This window comes from Hyperolius riggenbachi, chromosome 1, assembly GCF_040937935.1.
Source record: "Hyperolius riggenbachi isolate aHypRig1 chromosome 1, aHypRig1.pri, whole genome shotgun sequence".
NCBI lineage: Eukaryota > Metazoa > Chordata > Amphibia > Anura > Hyperoliidae > Hyperolius > Hyperolius riggenbachi.
Genome location: NC_090646.1, coordinates 491,407,966 through 491,425,769, shown reverse-complemented (window position 1 = coordinate 491,425,769; position 17,804 = coordinate 491,407,966). Strand labels below are relative to the sequence as shown.

Sequence of the window (17,804 nt, the reverse complement as noted above, 5' to 3'; positions counted from 1 at the left end):
ACAGTTACTCTTTAAAGAGACTCTGTAACAACAAAAACCTCCCCTGGGGGGTACTCACCTCGGGTGGGGGAAGCCTCCGGATCCTAATGAGGCTTCCCACGCCGTCCTCTGTCCCACGGGGGTCTCGCCGCAGCCCTCCGAACAGCCGGCGACTGTGCCGACTGTCAGTTCAATATTTACCTTTGCTGGCTCCAGCGGGGGCGCTGTGGCGACTTTCGGCACGGAAATAGACGGAAATACCCGATCTCCGTCGGGTCCGCTCTACTGCGCAGGCGCCGGAAACTTGCGCCTGCGCAGTAGAGCAGACCCGACGGCGATCGGGTATTTCCGCCTACTTCGGCGCCGAGAGGCATCAGAGCGCCTGCGCAGGAGCCAGGAAGGTAAATATTGCGTCACGGCTGTACGGAGGGCTACAGCGAGACCCCCGAGGGACGCAGGACGGCGTGGGAAGCCTCATTAGGATCCTGAGGCTTCCCCCACCCGAGGTGAGTACCCCCCAGGGGCCGTTTTGTCGTTACAGTTCCTCTTTAAGGATTTGTTCCAACTGCGACACACCTTCCCATAACCTCATATCAAAAGGATTCAATAACTTGGCCACCCCAGAGTCCAACTCCTCCCTTTTAGACAGAGCTTTCTGTCATGCTACCAATAACCTGTGGAATGCCTTACCAAACTTATTCAAGACCGCTCCAACCCTGGACATGTTAAAATCTAAACTGAAAAGCCGCCTGTTCAGTATGGCATTTCTGATCACAACTTTTTCCCCCCTGTACTGATCTGAGACAAGCTTATGCGCTTTGGGTCCTCAGGGAGAAAGGAGCTTTACAAATGTTTCATCGATGTTGTAGAGAGAGAAGCCAAGGATATATAAGATCATAAGATCAGTCTATTTTTTTGCAATAATAGCTATAACATGGGACGTTTTTTTTTTTTACTGCAATATTTGATATGAGATTCTGGGTTTGTTTGTGGGTTAGCTTTAGGAAGAACAGAAGAACAATTGTCAAAGAAACAAATGTGGTACAGTATAATTTAATTTCCGATCTACAACTAAATAAATTGGTCAATATATATCTATTACATTATTGTAACTCTATAAATGTTTCATTCCTTTATAGATGGCAGCAGTAATGCAGCTGCAGCAAATTCTGGATATAAGGCAAAGAACCAGGCACTCCAAGACTACCACCAGAAGATTGACAATAATTTAGGTAATGCCCTTCACTGTCATTCTATTTTCTCCATCATCCTTCTACCTATTATGAAGGGAATGTATTCAGTATATAAAGCAGTGGTTTACATAAGTACATACAGTCAATGAAAAGTATGCTTCACTTACATTATTAAAGGGAACCATAGATGAACGATTCACACAAAATAAACTTATCAGTCGATAGCTTGTAAAGAATAAATGCTCTACCTGATAATTTCGACACTCTGGTGTGCCTTTTTGAGTGTTTTTTTATCCATTATCGCTCCAGGAAATATCCAATATGGCCGCCGGCTCATATCCCTTCTGCTTCCAGGTTATAAGCTGTTCTGGATGTGCTGTCTAGCCTCTATGAGACTATAGACAAGCAGGGCTGCAGGCTTTCATCTGTCTGCTTTCAACTTTATTATTCTGGCATGCTGTGTGGCTGCCTGTAGGAAGTGTCTCTCATAGAAATGAAACTGCGTACAGTAGATAATGGCTGGCTGCACAATGCACACAGATACACTTGTCTGTTTTAGAGCTTCTTTCTTGGCAGCAGCAGCCCCTCCTATGTCAACAGCTCTGAGTAGGAAATCTGAGCCAGGAGGGGGCAGGCTTGGGCTTGAAAAGACTCCACAGAAGAGTGACTGAGCTGTAATGATTCCAGGTCATACCTAGACTGAATCAGTCGGTGGATTGTTATCACAGCTGATAACAGATAGATTAGACTGAGAAGAATAAAACTAAAAGCATGTTGGGTGTTTACTGTCATGTTCCCACTGATAAATGTCATAAAATACATGAGGGTGCTTCGTCTCTGGTTCTCTTTAAGTCACTCGTTTAGCGTTACCGCACACACCACAACACACCTGCTGCACTGTGAACATCGCGTAGGTGATGCAGTGCTGTAAGCTGCATTACAATGCAGCTATTACACTACACCACAACGCACCACTGTGAATGTGGCCTAAAGATTATTTTGGATACCTGTTTTATGTACACAGGTGTTCTCTAGTATGTGGCAACAGCTTGTTAGTGGGCATGCCAGAAAACCACATTATTATTATTATTATTATTATTATTATGCACTGACACAGACACTGACAGTCGTCCTCCACTTGTCCTTGTCTCTGCTCTCTCCACAGAGCAAACCCCACAGGGCCAAACAGCTTGTTTGTAGAGGAAAAAGGCATCCAGGATATTGGTGAGTAGGGCTGCTCAAATCCTGATCCGGGAGACACCTGGATAGTTGCTATCCGGATATCTCCCAGTAAACCTGTGCGGGGTGGGCGGAGGGGTCAAGCTTACCTGTCTGACGTGTTCTTTGTCCGTCCCTGGCGCCTCCCATGATGCAGCGGTCACGTGACTGACTACAAACACTTCCTCCTTCCGGGTTGAAGGAGGAAGTGTTTGTAGTCACGATGCACGTGGACCGCATCGTGGGAGGCGCCAGCAACGGACGAAGAACTCGTCAGACAGGTAAGCTTGACACCCCACCCCGCACAGGTTTACTGGGAGATATCCGGATAGCAACTATCCGGGTGTCTCCCGGATCCGGATTTGAGCAGCCCTATTGGTGAGCACTACAAGTATGTAGCTACCTCGAAATTTAAATTAGATAGCGCTGCCTTTAGCAGAGGGGGGGTTAACTTGACTACACTGTCGCCTATAGGCGATGCGGTTCACGTAACTCCACTACTTTCTCCTTCCAGGGTTGAAGGAGTAAGTAGTGGAGATACGTGAACTGCGAGTGGAAAGCATGGACTATAGGTTGTGGTGTAGGTAAGTTGGCTACCCCCTCTGCTACAGGCGGCCCTATCTAATTTACATTTCTATTACTAGTAGCTACGTACTCTGAATAGTAATTTACTCGTAGTAGCTACTTGAAGTGTAGGGAAACCGTTTCAAACTTGTCTCTCTGTGCTTTTGAGTTTAGCATATGGCAGAGCCCAACTATTCCAGGCTGGTTATAGAGCTGTAAGAAGGCAGCACAGGCCACAGCATCACCCTAAGAATTTGGTGAATCACATTTCATGGCTGCATTATCTAATGTAGTTTTACAATCTCTTTCAGATGACATGTCTCTAGGCTTAGGCCGATTGAAAAACTTAGCCCTTGGACTACAGACTGAAATTGATGAACAGGATGATATAATTGGCCGCTTATCAGGAAAAGTGGATAACTTGGACTTAAACATCAAGACTACAGACAAGCGAATTCGGGAAGAGCTGTGAAACAAAGACAAAACTTTATATCTTCATATCTGCACTCCAGGACATTCAAATTACATTTTCTTATTAATCTAGAAAGACAGTTACACAAGGACAGATTATCTTGTTCAAGTATCATCACTCCCAATATATATATTCTCCTCATAGTAATCTCTGATATAGTGAAATTTTGGGTATAGTAAACTAAATGTCCAGGTTCTAGCCAAGCACCATTATAAGCATATGGGAGTAACGTTTCGTATAGTAAACCCGGATATAATAGAACTTCTGTTATAGTAAACCTGTTTTGTTTTTTTTTGTTTTGTTTTTTTTTTTGCTCCTGCTGTATTATGTGATCAAAAAGAGAAATGGACAAGCACCATCAAATGATAAAGTAGGCTAATAAGTATACGATAATGTCACTGGATAAATGTGTGCAGAAAGGCCAATAATTGCTGTACAACGCTGAAGAGAGAAAGGACTGACCCTGCAAGAACCGCACCACATATAATTTGTAGAAAAATACAAAAAGCCTTTATTGTACCATACAGTAAATAAAACCATAAAAACAAGAGCACATTAAGAATAAACGGCCCTTAATGAACAATAATGTAAATCAATAACACACATGAATATGCGTGACTGTACAACAGGACACACCGGATGGCTGTAAATGAAGAGGTGAAGAGAGGCTGAAGGAAAACAGTTGGACACCCTGTAAAGTAAGAACAGGGTGAAAACAGTGAAATAAGGAGGGGATGACAATATTAATCCCCTGTCAGGGGTAAAGACAGTGAGACAAGTGCCCGCAGAGTGCCAATGCCAAGCGGCGTGTGTGAACAAGTGATATGGGGACACTAGCCAGGAAGGAGTGAGAGACGTGTGTGCAGTGGCAGAGCCAGGCTGCAGAAGAGGGGTGTGGAGGGCTGGAAGCCCAATGTCACGGAAGTCCGAGTGGTGTGGAAGCCAGGATAGGGAGAAGCTTACCGGTGGTGCTGTACAGGAGGGCGTGCGTAACAGGAGCTGTCGCGATTCGCCGCAAAGAGCGGCTTCTTCCGGGCGCCTGGAAGAAGCCGCTCTTTGCGGCGAATCGCGACAGCTCCTGTTACGCACGCCCTCCTGTACAGCACCACCGGTAAGCTTCTCCCTATCCTGGCTTCCACACCACTCGGACTTCCGTGACATTGGGCTTCCAGCCCTCCACACCCCTCTTCTGCAGCCTGGCTCTGCCACTGCACACACGTCTCTCACTCCTTCCTGGCTAGTGTCCCCATATCACTTGTTCACACACGCCGCTTGGCATTGGCACTCTGCGGGCACTTGTCTCACTGTCTTTACCCCTGACAGGGGATTAATATTGTCATCCCCTCCTTATTTCACTGTTTTCACCCTGTTCTTACTTTACAGGGTGTCCAACTGTTTTCCTTCAGCCTCTCTTCACCTCTTCATTTACAGCCATCCGGTGTGTCCTGTTGTACAGTCACGCATATTCATGTGTGTTATTGATTTACATTATTGTTCATTGAGGGCCGTTTATTCTTAATGTGCTCTTGTTTTTATGGTTTTATTTACTGTATGGTACAATAAAGGCTTTTTGTATTTGTATTTTTCTACAAATTATATGTGGTGCGGTTCTTGCAGGGTCAGTCCTTTCTCTCTTCACCTGCTGTATTATGTATCTGGCTATAGTGGAAAGTGGGCGGGCATATGCGTCATGCATCAGTCAGAGACCCATGAACCGCAGCTGGGCTGGCAGCCACTTGTAGCCTGCTCACTCTGGGCCTGTGTGGATTACCTTAAAAGCACCAGCTGGTTAGACCTATGCTTCCTGAGTAAGCTCCTGCCTGATTACTGCGGGAATAATTTATCATCTGTGACTTGCTTGTGCATGGCTGTAACGCTACAGTATCATCCAGGCTGCACAGACATGTGGACAGAGGAGCACACTATGTACTGTACCTGCATCAACTGGTGAGACATATGCAAGCTAAAGCATGATTATTGCATGCAAATCCCCACACATTGAGCACTCTGCATTTTGATCTTGCTTAGACACTGTGCTCCCTTGCTGAAGCATTGAAAAGAAAATCTTTGCCAATTATTGATTAAAATAAGATACAGTACTATAGTACACTTTATGTGCTTGAGTATGACAATTTCTGATATAGTTAACTGCTTTGCATTGTCCCTTGGAGTTTACTATAAAGGGATTTTTATTTTTGAAGAGCTCAAAGTGTGTGGCACTGCTCTGTTTGTATGGTAGCATTTTGTTTGCTATTGAATTATTATTCTGCAATTAATACCTGACTGTGAAGGAGCCTTAGGGCCCAACTGGAGAGATGTTCACATCAGATGCCATGAAAAATGTGATCAAGGTTATCCTGGCATTTGAATGAGTGGTTGTGTTACAAATACCTAGCATTTGCTGCTGCTTGTCAAATGCTAGGGAAATGTCAGTCATATTTTGTATAAGGATTCTCCCTGTGCGACACCTGCAAACACTCCCAAATCTACACATACCTGGGGCTTCTTCCTGCCCCCTTCAGGCTGATTCCTCATCATTCTCCTCCCACTGCCTGGATCATCCGCTAGGCGGCCTGGTAATTAGGCCAGTCGGCGCAGTCCATCCTTGTGCTCCCGCCCCACGCTCCCGCAGCTGGAAGCATTCTGCGCCTGCGCAGTAGTACGGCGTAGTCGCAAAGCTCTTCCAGCGACAGGAACGCGATGGGGGCACAGCCAAGCTGTGCATGCGCACTACGCCCCAACTGGCTGAATTACAGAGACCCATGGCGGAGGATCCAGGCGGCCCAAGAGGACGGTGAGGGGCCGATCAGCCTGGAGGAAGCCCCAGGTATGTGTGAAAAAAAAAAAAAAAAAAAAATTAAAACAAAAAATGTATTAGTCTCAGGTTTACTTTAAGGCCTGCCATAAAAAAAAAAAAAAAAAACAGGGCTGTGGAGTCGGTACAAAAATCTTCCGACTCCTCAGTTTATGAAACCTCCGACTCTGGGTACCCAAAATGGCTTAGACTTCGACTCCTTAGTCTAATACTTACCAGGGCTGTAGATTTTGTGCAAAATCATACGACTCCGATCCCTCAGTTTATGAAATCACCAACTCCAACTCTGGGTACCCAAAATTGCTCCGACTCCACAGCCCTGAAAAAAACCTCATCTGAACATTCCCCTACAGACACTTTCATGTTGTCACACTAACCTTTTTAGTAGACGTCAAAACAATGAACCCAAATATGTTTTAAAGTGCGCTTGTAACACATTTGTGCATTGGCGATCAGATGTTTTCTTCAGTGCAGCTCCCATTCCTACCTCCCAAGCCTCTGAATTGTCCTTGTATTCTGCCATATGCTTTCATTGACCAGTAGGGAAACTTGGGAGCTAACCTTGCATTCACTTTGCCTTTCAATTTAGTAGCCTTTCTGTTGAACTGAAGGGATCATTCGCTCTGATTACCTTTTTTTTTTTTTTTTTTTTTTTTTTTTTTTTTAAACCAGGCTTAGAGTTAAAATGTAGAGAAGGATAAGCAAAAAGTTTGGGGAGAAGAAATTTTAGTCGGTCAACCCAGGGCCAAGTCTACCTTAAAGGGACACTTTAGTCAAACAAAAAAAATGAGTTTTACTCACCTGGGGCTTCCAATAGCCCCCTGCAGCTGTCCGGTGCCCTCGCCGTCTCCCTCCGATCCTCCTGGCCCCACCGGCAGCCACTTCCTGTTTCGGTGACAGGAGCTGACAGGCTGGGGACGCGAGTGATTCTTCGCGTTCCTGGCCACAATAGCGCCATCTATGCTGCTGTAGCATATATCATACACCATATAGCAGCATAGAGGGTGCTAATGTGTCTGGGAACGTGAAGAATCACTCGCTTCCCCCGCCTGTCAGCTCCTGTCACCGAAACAGGAAGTGGCTGCCACCGGGGCCAGGAGGATCCGAGGGAGACGGCGAGGGCACCGGACAGCTGCAGGGGGCTATTGGAAGCCCCAGGTGAGTAAAACTCATTTTTTTTGTTTGACTTAAGTGTCCCTTTAAGGCACCTACTTACAGGCACCTGATGATGAAATGGTAGCTCACTCCCCACCCCTAGTTTTATCTCCTGCTATATAAAGTAGTGTTTATTGTTTGTAGCAAAAAGCTGGCTTTTATGCCTTGATTTAGCAGAAGATTGCATATAAACTCAATGCTGAACTTTGTAGTCATACACTACACATAGAACGTTCATTTTTATATTTATATACAAATCTCTAAGGCCTTTAAATCTTGAGGGAAAGAATCTATCCTGCCCTGGATCTCTGGTTCTTGTCGAGACCGTATTGTGAAAACTGATCAGATTAATGTGACAATGTACAGTTGTACAATCTGCTAATAAAACTGAAGTGTGTTCATTTAATTTGTAGACCTTGTAGTTAACCCATAGCAAATAAGAAATTTTATGTATTGAGCATTTTATATACTGAGCAATAGGCTTGTTAATGTTAGTAGACGTGATGGATAGAGGTGCCATTAATGTCAGATAATTAAAGGTATTTATTTTAAAATTGACTGTTAAAATATGTATCTGTTCTTGTATGCAGTATTAAAGACAAAATTAGCCAAGCTGCTAACTTGGTTTCAAATCTGTGTGTTGGTGGTGCTTGAGCAGTACATTTTTCAAAGCAGGATACACTTACAGAACTAGTGTAGGGTAAAAATGGGGCAGTTTTTTTTTTTTTTGCAAGAAGTTTTAAATCGGGATGATACCATTTATTGGCTAACTACAAATGAATAAGAATAAACAAGCTTTCGGCCTTGCAGCCTTCGTCAGGTTTATATCCTGTTAGTTTGCAAGCTGGTGGTACAGACAGCTTATATACATGCAACATCAAAAGGAAAAACAGATATTTTTTTTCAAGCATAAATACATCATTAAGATGCCTTAATACAAACAGACCATCTAAATGGGGTAAGATAAGGATCCTTGTTTACTTTATTGCTCACAGACCTGGTATTAGGATTGACCCAGAGGTATCGTAAATTCTTAGTTCACAAGTTCAGCTAGGGTGGCTGAGACAGTTCATATCATCAATCTCATACCAATATAGAAAGTTGTTGTCCTTCTTCAGACCCTTCTGCACAGCTTTGAAACAATTTATAAATTTTGTTTCTGCTATTAATCGGTCATTTGACGTTTTGAAGCCGCCCTTCAGGGCAGTGACACGAAGATCATCCATGCTGTGTCCGTTGGACCGAAAGTGTGTAGCAACTGGGAGTCCAGATTTGGTATCATTAATAGTGTGCCTGTGTCCAACTTGATTTGTTATATTATATTAGGCCCATTTAAAAACGGGTGCTAGGCTCTGGCCATGACCCCCTGCACTGACTATCTCACTCATAAGCCATGCGCACGCACACTGCCCGTGCACCGCACACGCCTGGCCCTGTCCTCCTGCTCTAAGTGCCACGCATGCGCAAGAGCACGGACACACACAGTAGGGGACGCAGGGATTTTATAGTATAGGATACACACTTGCTTTCTGTAAATGTATCTTGTGATTTTTATTTTTTGAGGTCCCACTCCCAAGACTCCTGCTCTTTATTTTTTCATTTTTTTTTCCTTCGAAGCAAATTTCGCAACTGTCACAAGGTTCAGGACCTGAGATCAAGTGTTATGAAAGGCTCCTGTTCTTAGTATAATAAATTATGAAACAATAAGACGCAAAGGACTCTATTCACAAAACTTCTCATAAATGACATCACCTAATTGATAAAAACCAAAATTTCAGCACATTTTACAAGCAAAACATTCACTCAAAGTAAGTTGTTCCTGATTAACTTAATTTCAATATTACTTTTCTTACTTAATTACCGGTATATTATATTTTTGCTCTTTAGGAGCTTAAAAAAGTAACCTAGATAAAGTGAAAACCGAGGAAACAGGAGAACAAGCTTTGTGAATCATGCCAAATGTGTAATGGACATATCACATGGCATCAAAGCTTTTACTGTCATTTGTCTCAAGACTAGACATGTTCTTTGCTTCCTAGTGGTCCTGGGGGTGGCAGCAGAAGTCAGTAGTACAAAGATATGTCTGGGCACCTTATGGAGATGAAGCCTCTTGTGGTCTATGTATTATTGCTAACGGTTTCTTGTAGAGATTCTCTGAATTTGTTTTTCCCAGGGATCTCAGTAGATGATAACTCCAGTAAAGACTCCTGCACTCTCAGTATGTCTTTACACTGGAGGTGTTACCTGAATTCCTACAGGGGCCAGTAAATGTTTCAGCCAGAACCCAGACAGTAGTGGACACGGGACACCACTGCACTGCTGTCTCCCCACTGGAGTTCTGTGACTTCCAGTATTCCTGGGACATGGTAAAGACATCTGGACCAAATTGCTGTTGCTTTCCTGCTGAAGATTTGTCTCCCAATTCTGGTGATCCAGGTGGCTGCAGTGGAGGTGACAGCAATGCCCTCACTGAAGGTGTCTCCATAGAGAAGTTCCCACCCCCCTAGGCACAGCCATTAGGACTATAGATAAAGTGCATCTGGAAAGTATTCACAGCGCATCACTTTTTTTCGACATTTTAGGTCAATGTGAAAAAAAACTTGAGATTTTGGCCTCAATTCACTAAGATTATGCTAGAGAGAATAAAGCAAGAGAAAACTTACCTCCACACGTGAGAGAGTTATCTTACCTCTTCATTCCTTAAGTTACCTCCTCTGTAGTTAATTTACCTCCTCTGTAGTTAATTTACGTCCTCTGTAGTTATTTTCACACGCAGTTAATTAATAGCCTGTCTTTAACTCTGGAGTTATTTTAAGGATTGGAGAGTTAATTTAAAGACAGAAGAGTTAACTTTAGGCTTGCCTGAGGTAAAATGTTTCCTGAATACTACATGCCTTAACACCATGGTAACAACTCTAGAAGAGTTATTAAAGACAGGAGATAAGCTTAGTGAATTGAGGCCTTTGTCTAATTACCTTAAGACCGCCTATTGCCAGTGGACGTGATCAAGGCGGCAGCCCCACGACCGCCTAACGCAAATTGGCGTCAAGTCCTTGGGTGAGGAGTTGCAGGAGATCCACCATCAGCCTCCCAGCGGCGATCGCTGCTAGGAGACTGGTCTTTAGGGGGGGGGGGTTAAGCCATTGGTCCTCAAGTGGTTAATTAAAAATAAAAACTGAGAAATAACATGTACATAAGTTTTGTTAGCCTTTGCTCAATATTTTGTCGATGCACCTTAGGCAGTAATTACAGTCTCAAGTCTTATTGATTATGATACCACAAGCTTGGCACACCTATCCTTGGCCAGTTTGGCCCATTTCTCTTTGCAGCACCTCTCAAGCTCCATCAGGTTGGATCGGAAGGGTTGGTGCTCAGCGATTTTTAAGATCTTTCTAGAGATGTTCAATCGGATTCAAGTCTAGGCACTGGCTGGGCCAGTCAAGGACCTTATACCAGTACAAGGATATGTAAAGCAAAAATATTGAAGAGACTTGAAAAATGTATATGCAAAAATACAAAGTCTTTATTGAAGACAACACTTATGCAATAATCATAAAAGGTATCCTTCAAGGAACATATTCCATAGCAAACAATGTTGCTTGTTTACGGATAGACCCTTCATCAGGCCTCTACTTATAAAGACAAATCTGTATAGTTAACACCCGTTCATAACAGACATCTGGACAAGATGAAGTCAGGTAAAACCACTCATCCAATTTTCAAACTCAGGAACCGCACATGACAGGAGCTGAAGGAGAATGCTCCGCACATGGCAGGAGCTGAAGGAGAATGGCCATTCTCCTTCAGCTCCTGCCATGTGCGGTTCCTGTGTTTGGAAATTGGATGAGTGGTTTTACCTGGCTTCATCTTGTCCAGATGTCTGTTATGAACGTGTGTTAACTATACAGATTTGTCTTTATAAGTGGAGGCCTGATGAAGGGTCTATCCCAGGCATGGGCAAACTTGGCCCTCCAGCTGTTGAGGAACTACAAGTCCCACAATGCATTGCAGGAGTATGACAGCCACAGTCATGATTCATAAAGGCAAATGCATTGTGGAATTTGTAGTTCCTTAAAGGGGAACTGAAGAGAGGTATATGGAGGCTGTCATGTTTATTTCCTTTTAATCAATACCAGTTGCCTGGCAGCCCTGCTGGTCTATTTCTCTGCAGTAGTATCTGATTAAAACCAGAAACAAGCATGCAGCTAGTCTTGTCAGATCAGACTTATAAGTCTGAAACACCTGATCTGCTGCATGCTTGTTCAGGGGCTATGGCTAATAGTATTAGAGGCAGAGGATCAGCAGGGCTGCCAGGCAACTGGTATTGTCTAAAAGGAAATAAACATGACAGCCTCCATATACCTCTCTCTTCAGTTCCCCTTTAAAGAGTAACTGTTAGGCTGCAAAAGCTAATTTAAACCTCTATTCTCCTGTGTTAAACAGTTTAGATCAGGCATGGGTAAACTCGGCCCTCCAGCTGTTAAGGAACTACAAGTCCCACAATGCATTTGCCTTTGAGTCATGACTGTGGCTGTCAGACTCCTGCAATGCATTGTGGGATTAGTAGTTCCTTAACAGCTGGAGGGCCAAGTTTGCCCATGCCTGGTTTAGAAGGAAGCCAAAAAGGCAATACTGAAGTTAAAAATCTCTCTTACTTTGTTGTTTGCTGAATAGCAATCCTCTTTATTCCCAAGCTCCTAAGGAGGCTGCAGGCCGCATAACAGATACTGCAGAGCATGCTGGGGCTGCTTCTTCTCCCTACTGCACTCCCTTGGTCCTCCCCTTCATTTCCCTATCCTGCCCTAAGGCTGCTTTTACAGTGGGAAGTTACATGCTCATGTTACAGCAGCTTGTAACTGCAGCCCAACTCACAGCACTGAAAAATCAATGTGCTGTTCACAGTGCACATGTTGCGTTAGAGTATACTGCATGAGTCCGCTATTGTTCCTAGCCACAAGGCTAATTAATATTCACTGCACAGTAGTGTTGTCCGGATCATGAACGATTAGGATCTTTTTTGTGAGTCGAATCATCCGAGATTTGGTTCACAGTGGATGTCTGGAAGAAACAGGATCTGCAGCTTCTCTCACTCTGCTACAAATGATTCAAAGATTCAGTTCAAAGAACTGGATCTTTTCAATGATCAGATTTGATTCATTGAAAAGATCTGGACTTCCCAGTATAGAAAACGGCTCACCTCTGTTCATCTGACAGCCTCCCCAGGACGATTGCCCCCAGCCCCCCCCCCTTCTGACAGCATGTTTGCCCGCACCTTACCCCCCCCCCCCCCCCCCCCCCGCTGAGTGACAGACAATATGCCCGTTAGACCAGAGACTGGTGGGAGTGTCTGAGGGCTGGAACTTGGGAGGGCCAAAGAATCAGGAAGCAGGGTAAGGGAGGATATTACATCAGAATTGACTTCATACAAGACAGTCAAACATGGAACTTGCCATGAGCTGTCGGGAGCATCAATCTCTGCAAATACTATATAAAAATTCTGTGAAATCCAAACGTGGACAGTGAAATGCATATGTAATGTAAGTACAGCCAATATTTAGCTACTGATATATGTGGTTTTTTTCTCTGAGACCCTATACCTAACAGCTCCTCTAACAGATGGAGGGCCAAGTTTGCCCATGCCTGGTCTATACCGAAACAAGTCGACGTTGTCGCCTCAATATTTACAACTGCACTAATCTTGATGTTAAACACTGCAGCATGTTCGCCATTCTTTGCTATGGAATATGTTCCTTGAAGGATACCTTTTATGAATATGATTGCCCAAGTGTTGTCTTCAATAAAGACTTTTTGTATTTTTGCATATACATTCTTCAATATTTTTGATCTACATATCCTTGTACTGGTATAAAGTCTGTGAGTGTTATGGCATAACTTAGTGGATATTGCTCTTTATTTCCCTTTAAACAGAATATGGCCACTCAAGGACATTCACAGAGTTTTCCCGGAGCCACTCCTTTGATATCTTGGCTGTGTGATTAGGCACGCTGTCCTGCTGAAAGATGAACCATTGCCCCATCTGAGTTCAAGAGCGTTCTGTAGCAGGTTTTCATCCAGGATGTCTCTGTAAATTGCTGCAGTCATCTTTTCCTTTATCCCGACTAGTGTCCCAATTCCTGTTGCTGGAAAACATCCCCACAGCATGATGCTACCACCACCATGCTTCACTGTAGGGATGGTATTGTCCTGGTGTCCAAACTTGATGCTTGGCATTCACAACAAAGTGTAATATTTGTATAATCAGACCAGAGAATTGTGTTTCTCAGGCTGCCATGTGCCTTTTACTAAGGAATGTCTTCCATCTGGCCACTCTACCGTACATGCCTGATTGGTGGATTGCTGCAGAGATGATTATCCTTGAAAGTTCTCCTTTCTCCAGAGGACCTCTGGAGCTCTGACAGAGTGACCATCTGGTTCTTGGTCACTTCCCTGACTTAGGCCTTTCTCCCCCAATCGCATGGTTTAGATGGCCAGCCAGCTCTAGGAAGAGTCCTGGCGATTTTGAACTTCTTCCACTTAGGCCCCATTCACACTTGAGCGGGAATCGCGCGATTCTCGCTCAGCGCAAAATACTAGCAGTTTTTAAAAACCACTAGCCCATGTAAGCCTATGGCAGTGTTCTCACTGCTGCGTTTGCGGTTAGCGTTAACCACAAACGCATAACATGCAGCGTTTTGCTGCCGATTAGCATACATAGCACCGCTAATCGCGATCGCTCCCAAAACGCTGCAGTGTCCTGTGATTTTTTCCATGTTAATTGTGGAAAAATCACTCCCGCAAAATGCTGGGGGCAATCGCCAGCGTTTTGCGCTTTTAGTTGTCAATGGGGCCTAATGGATGATGCAGGCCACTGTGCTCATTGGGACCTTCAAAGCTGTAGAAATTTTTCTGTAACCTTCCTCAGATTTGTGCCTCAAGACAATCCCGTCTCTGAGGTCTACAGACAATTCCTTTGACTTCATGCTTGCTTGTTGAACTGTCAGTTGTGGTACCTTAAAAAGTGTGCCAGTGTGAGATGTCGGCATAAAAAGATTTGATACTTTCCAGGGGCTTCCTCCAGCCCTATGAGCACCGATGCATCCCTCACTGTCCTCCTGGGTGCCTCTATTCAGCCGCAATCACTCCCGGTAAACTGGCTCAGTCACACCAGTCGGCTCTTCTGCCCATGTGCAGAAGAGACGACTGGCGTGACTGAGCCACAAAAAAAAATTCACAAAAAAAAAAAGCACTTAATATTTTGAAGCTTAATCTAACATGTGCACCTCATGATTCCTTGGGCAGAAGTTCCTGCAGACTGACTGGTAGGTACAGATCTAAGAAAAAAATCTTTGACTATCTTAAGTCCCCCAAGATGTACAGTGAACTGCAATGATTGGGCATAGAGTCAATGACAGACAACTTGTTCCATGCTCAGTAATTATTGCCAACTGATTGCACAAGCCACCTCCTTTTAGCCTGTAAAGCTATATAGAAAGATACCACTTTATTTGAGATATTGGTATATTAACATTTAATAAACTTGATATTTGTTATTGTAGACACTTGTGGATCATTTGATTTGAGATGTTGGTAGAGGAAAGTCTCTGGATCCTCCAGAGGCTTCTCATGTCCTCCTCAAGCTACTGATCCAGCGCTGGAACCTTCTGTAAGTTTGCATCTGCACTCTGCGTATGAGTGTAGCCACACTGTGCAGCCTACACCGTAGCACAGTCTTTAGTCTCTGCAGAAAAAGCTGAAAGCCTGATCAGCTCTGTACTACTGCACAGGCAAGAGTCATCTCTTCGGATTCAGTTTAACTAGCTCTTCTGCAATATGCACAGCTGTGCTCTACAGGATCTAGAGGCTTTCTTCTCAGGCAAAAATCGATTTAATTTTTTACTTGAGATTAACCTCAGGTACATTTTAAAAAAAAAGTTTATTTTGTTGCAAAACACCTGCACACCAAGTTGCTCGCAACGCAAAGTTTTACTGTACAATGAGAGATCATTCCCCCAAGTGGTTAAATTGTAAAATGAGACAAAGTAAGAAAGCCCACTCTCTTTACATAATCTGGGCCAGATTTCTGGAAAGGCCATGGCCTTGGGCACTGAAATAGCAGGAGGGCAAAGGTAGCGGCAGGACTTGGGGAGAAATAAGAGGCCACATGTCAAAATAAATCATCTCTCCTGCATCGAAGCCGCCCTGCTTTACTGCACACACAATTTCTGATTTGGGAAGATACATTCACGGGAATATCAGCTCCACTTTAGAACTTCAGCTGAGCTGAACAGTATAGCTGGTCAGACTGTTAATGACTTGAGCCATTCCTTCTATTCTTCCCCTCTGGACTCATAGATCTTAAACTGGAAGAGATAAAAGGAGCTTTTTTTTCACCTAGAGAAATTTGTGGCAACCCCTTCTAAGCTAAATCATAACCGCTTGCTGGCTCATTTTAAAGGTAGCAGTATTGTAGTATCTATACCAGGTTAGCTATCAGCCTGTAAAAGCATCAAGTCTGAAGAATGCATAGCATTAAAAGCAGCATTTCAATATGCATGGGTGCATCTTTTTCTTTTCTTAATAGCCTTATAAAATTCCAGTGTTATCAGGTCAGCAGCAGTGGATTTGACTACCAAATTGTAACAGAACAGACCAAACCAGAAAAAAAAGCTGTTCGCGGAAAATAACGTATGTCAGCCCCGTATGGAAGGTAAGGGGTTACCACTTTTCTTATCAGCGAATTGTTGCCTTTTAATAGCCGAGCAACAAGTCTCCGATTACAGGAGAGCAGAGAAGGAGATGAACACTGCTCTGCTACTTCACTACTTATACCTGGTACACACCATGCAATTTCCCAACAGGTAGAGGAGTCAAACTGATTATTTCTGACAGGTCCGATGTTATTTCCGATCGACTTTGTATAGAAGTGATCAGAAAATCTATTCGACCCATCCATCTGATGGGAAATTGCATGGTGTGTACCAGGCATTAGGAACTCGCTGCTCTGACAATCATTTTTCAGCTGAGAGAAAGCATACACACACATATACATGAGTCACCAAACAGGATCTTCCTCCTGCTTTAGTTTAGAGGAAAGACGCCTTAGAGGGGATCTAATTAACATGTATAAATACATCAGAGGGCAATATAAAAGCTTGGCGGATGAGCTTTTTGTCCCAAGGCCTTCACAGAGTACCAGAGGACATGATTTGCGCATGGAGGAAAACCGTTTTAGCCATTTATTTAGGAAAGGGTTCTTTACAGTAAGAGTGATTAAGATGTGGAATGCATTGCCACAGGAAGTAGTTATGGCAAATTCTATATCTGCATTCAAAGGGAGCTTAGATGCTTTCCTTTCATTGAAAGACATCCATGGCTATAATTACTAGGTAATGCCCAGCGATGTTGATCCAGGGATTTTATCCGATTGCCATCTGGAGTCGGGAAGGAATTTTTTTCCCTTTTGGGACTAATTGGACCATGCCTTGTAAGGATTTTTCGCCTTTCTCTGGATCAACAGGGATATGTGAGGGAGCAGGCTGGTGTTGTACTTTGTTTTCTGGTTGAACTCGATGGACATATGTCTTTTTTCAACCCAAATAACTATGTAAGGGTGAGTAACCTCTCATTTACACTCATCTGGACTATGCATAAGGAAGCAGGGAGGTGCTCGGGGAGGGGAGTGAGCCGCCTTTCCATCATCAGGCGCCTGTAGGCACGTGCCTACAGTGCCTTATGGTAAATCTGGCCCTGTTGTGTACCTAGCATTACACTGTGACTATCAAGATAATGCAATCTATGTAACAGACACTCCAACAGAGCATGCCAATATCTGCCCAGCTGCTTCCAGTCATATAAACAGATTTTTAAGATAGACTTGTTTAGCTGTAGAGGTCTTGATTAACTGAAAAAGATAACATTTGAATACTTGGATTACTAAATTATACGATATTTTGATCTCCACAGTGAAATGTGCTACTACGCCTGCGCAGTAAAGCCTGGAGGATGTCGGATGACGTCAACGTGCACCAATGACACGCATTGTGGAGCACAGAAGAAGCCCGACCTGGCAGCCGGCCTGGCCAGGTCGGGCTCGCCACCGGGAGCCTGCAGAGCGGCACCGAGGGCACTGCCTGGCTGCCACTGGCTGGAGGAAGCCCCAGGTAAGTGGATTTGGATTTTTTTTTTTAAGCGCTGCCTGAACCTTCCCTTTAAGGCCAAAATAAATCACCAAAAGGTAAGAAAGAAAACCCTGTTAATCATAAATATTTATCTGTATGTGTGTATTTAATAGGAATCATCTATCACCCCTCCTATAGTTACATAAAAAATCCTCAGTTAGCCAAGCAAGCTTTAAACCGATATTGTAATACGAAAATCAGCAAAAACGCATTATTAAATAGACCAAAAA

General features: G+C 43.8%; 1 protein-coding gene across 1 annotated transcript in view; it reads left to right on the top strand.

Moving 5' to 3' along the window:
- Window positions 1-3,893, top strand: part of SNAP29 (synaptosome associated protein 29) — a 38,627-nt gene extending 34,734 nt beyond the window's left edge. The window contains exons 5-6 of the mRNA XM_068242966.1: window positions 1,119-1,211; window positions 3,266-3,893. Of these exons, the coding sequence (XP_068099067.1) occupies window positions 1,119-1,211; window positions 3,266-3,426 (254 nt within the window). The 3' untranslated portion in view covers window positions 3,427-3,893. The remainder of the gene's footprint in view (window positions 1-1,118; window positions 1,212-3,265) is intronic.
- The last annotated feature ends 13,911 nt before the right edge of the window (window positions 3,894-17,804 follow it).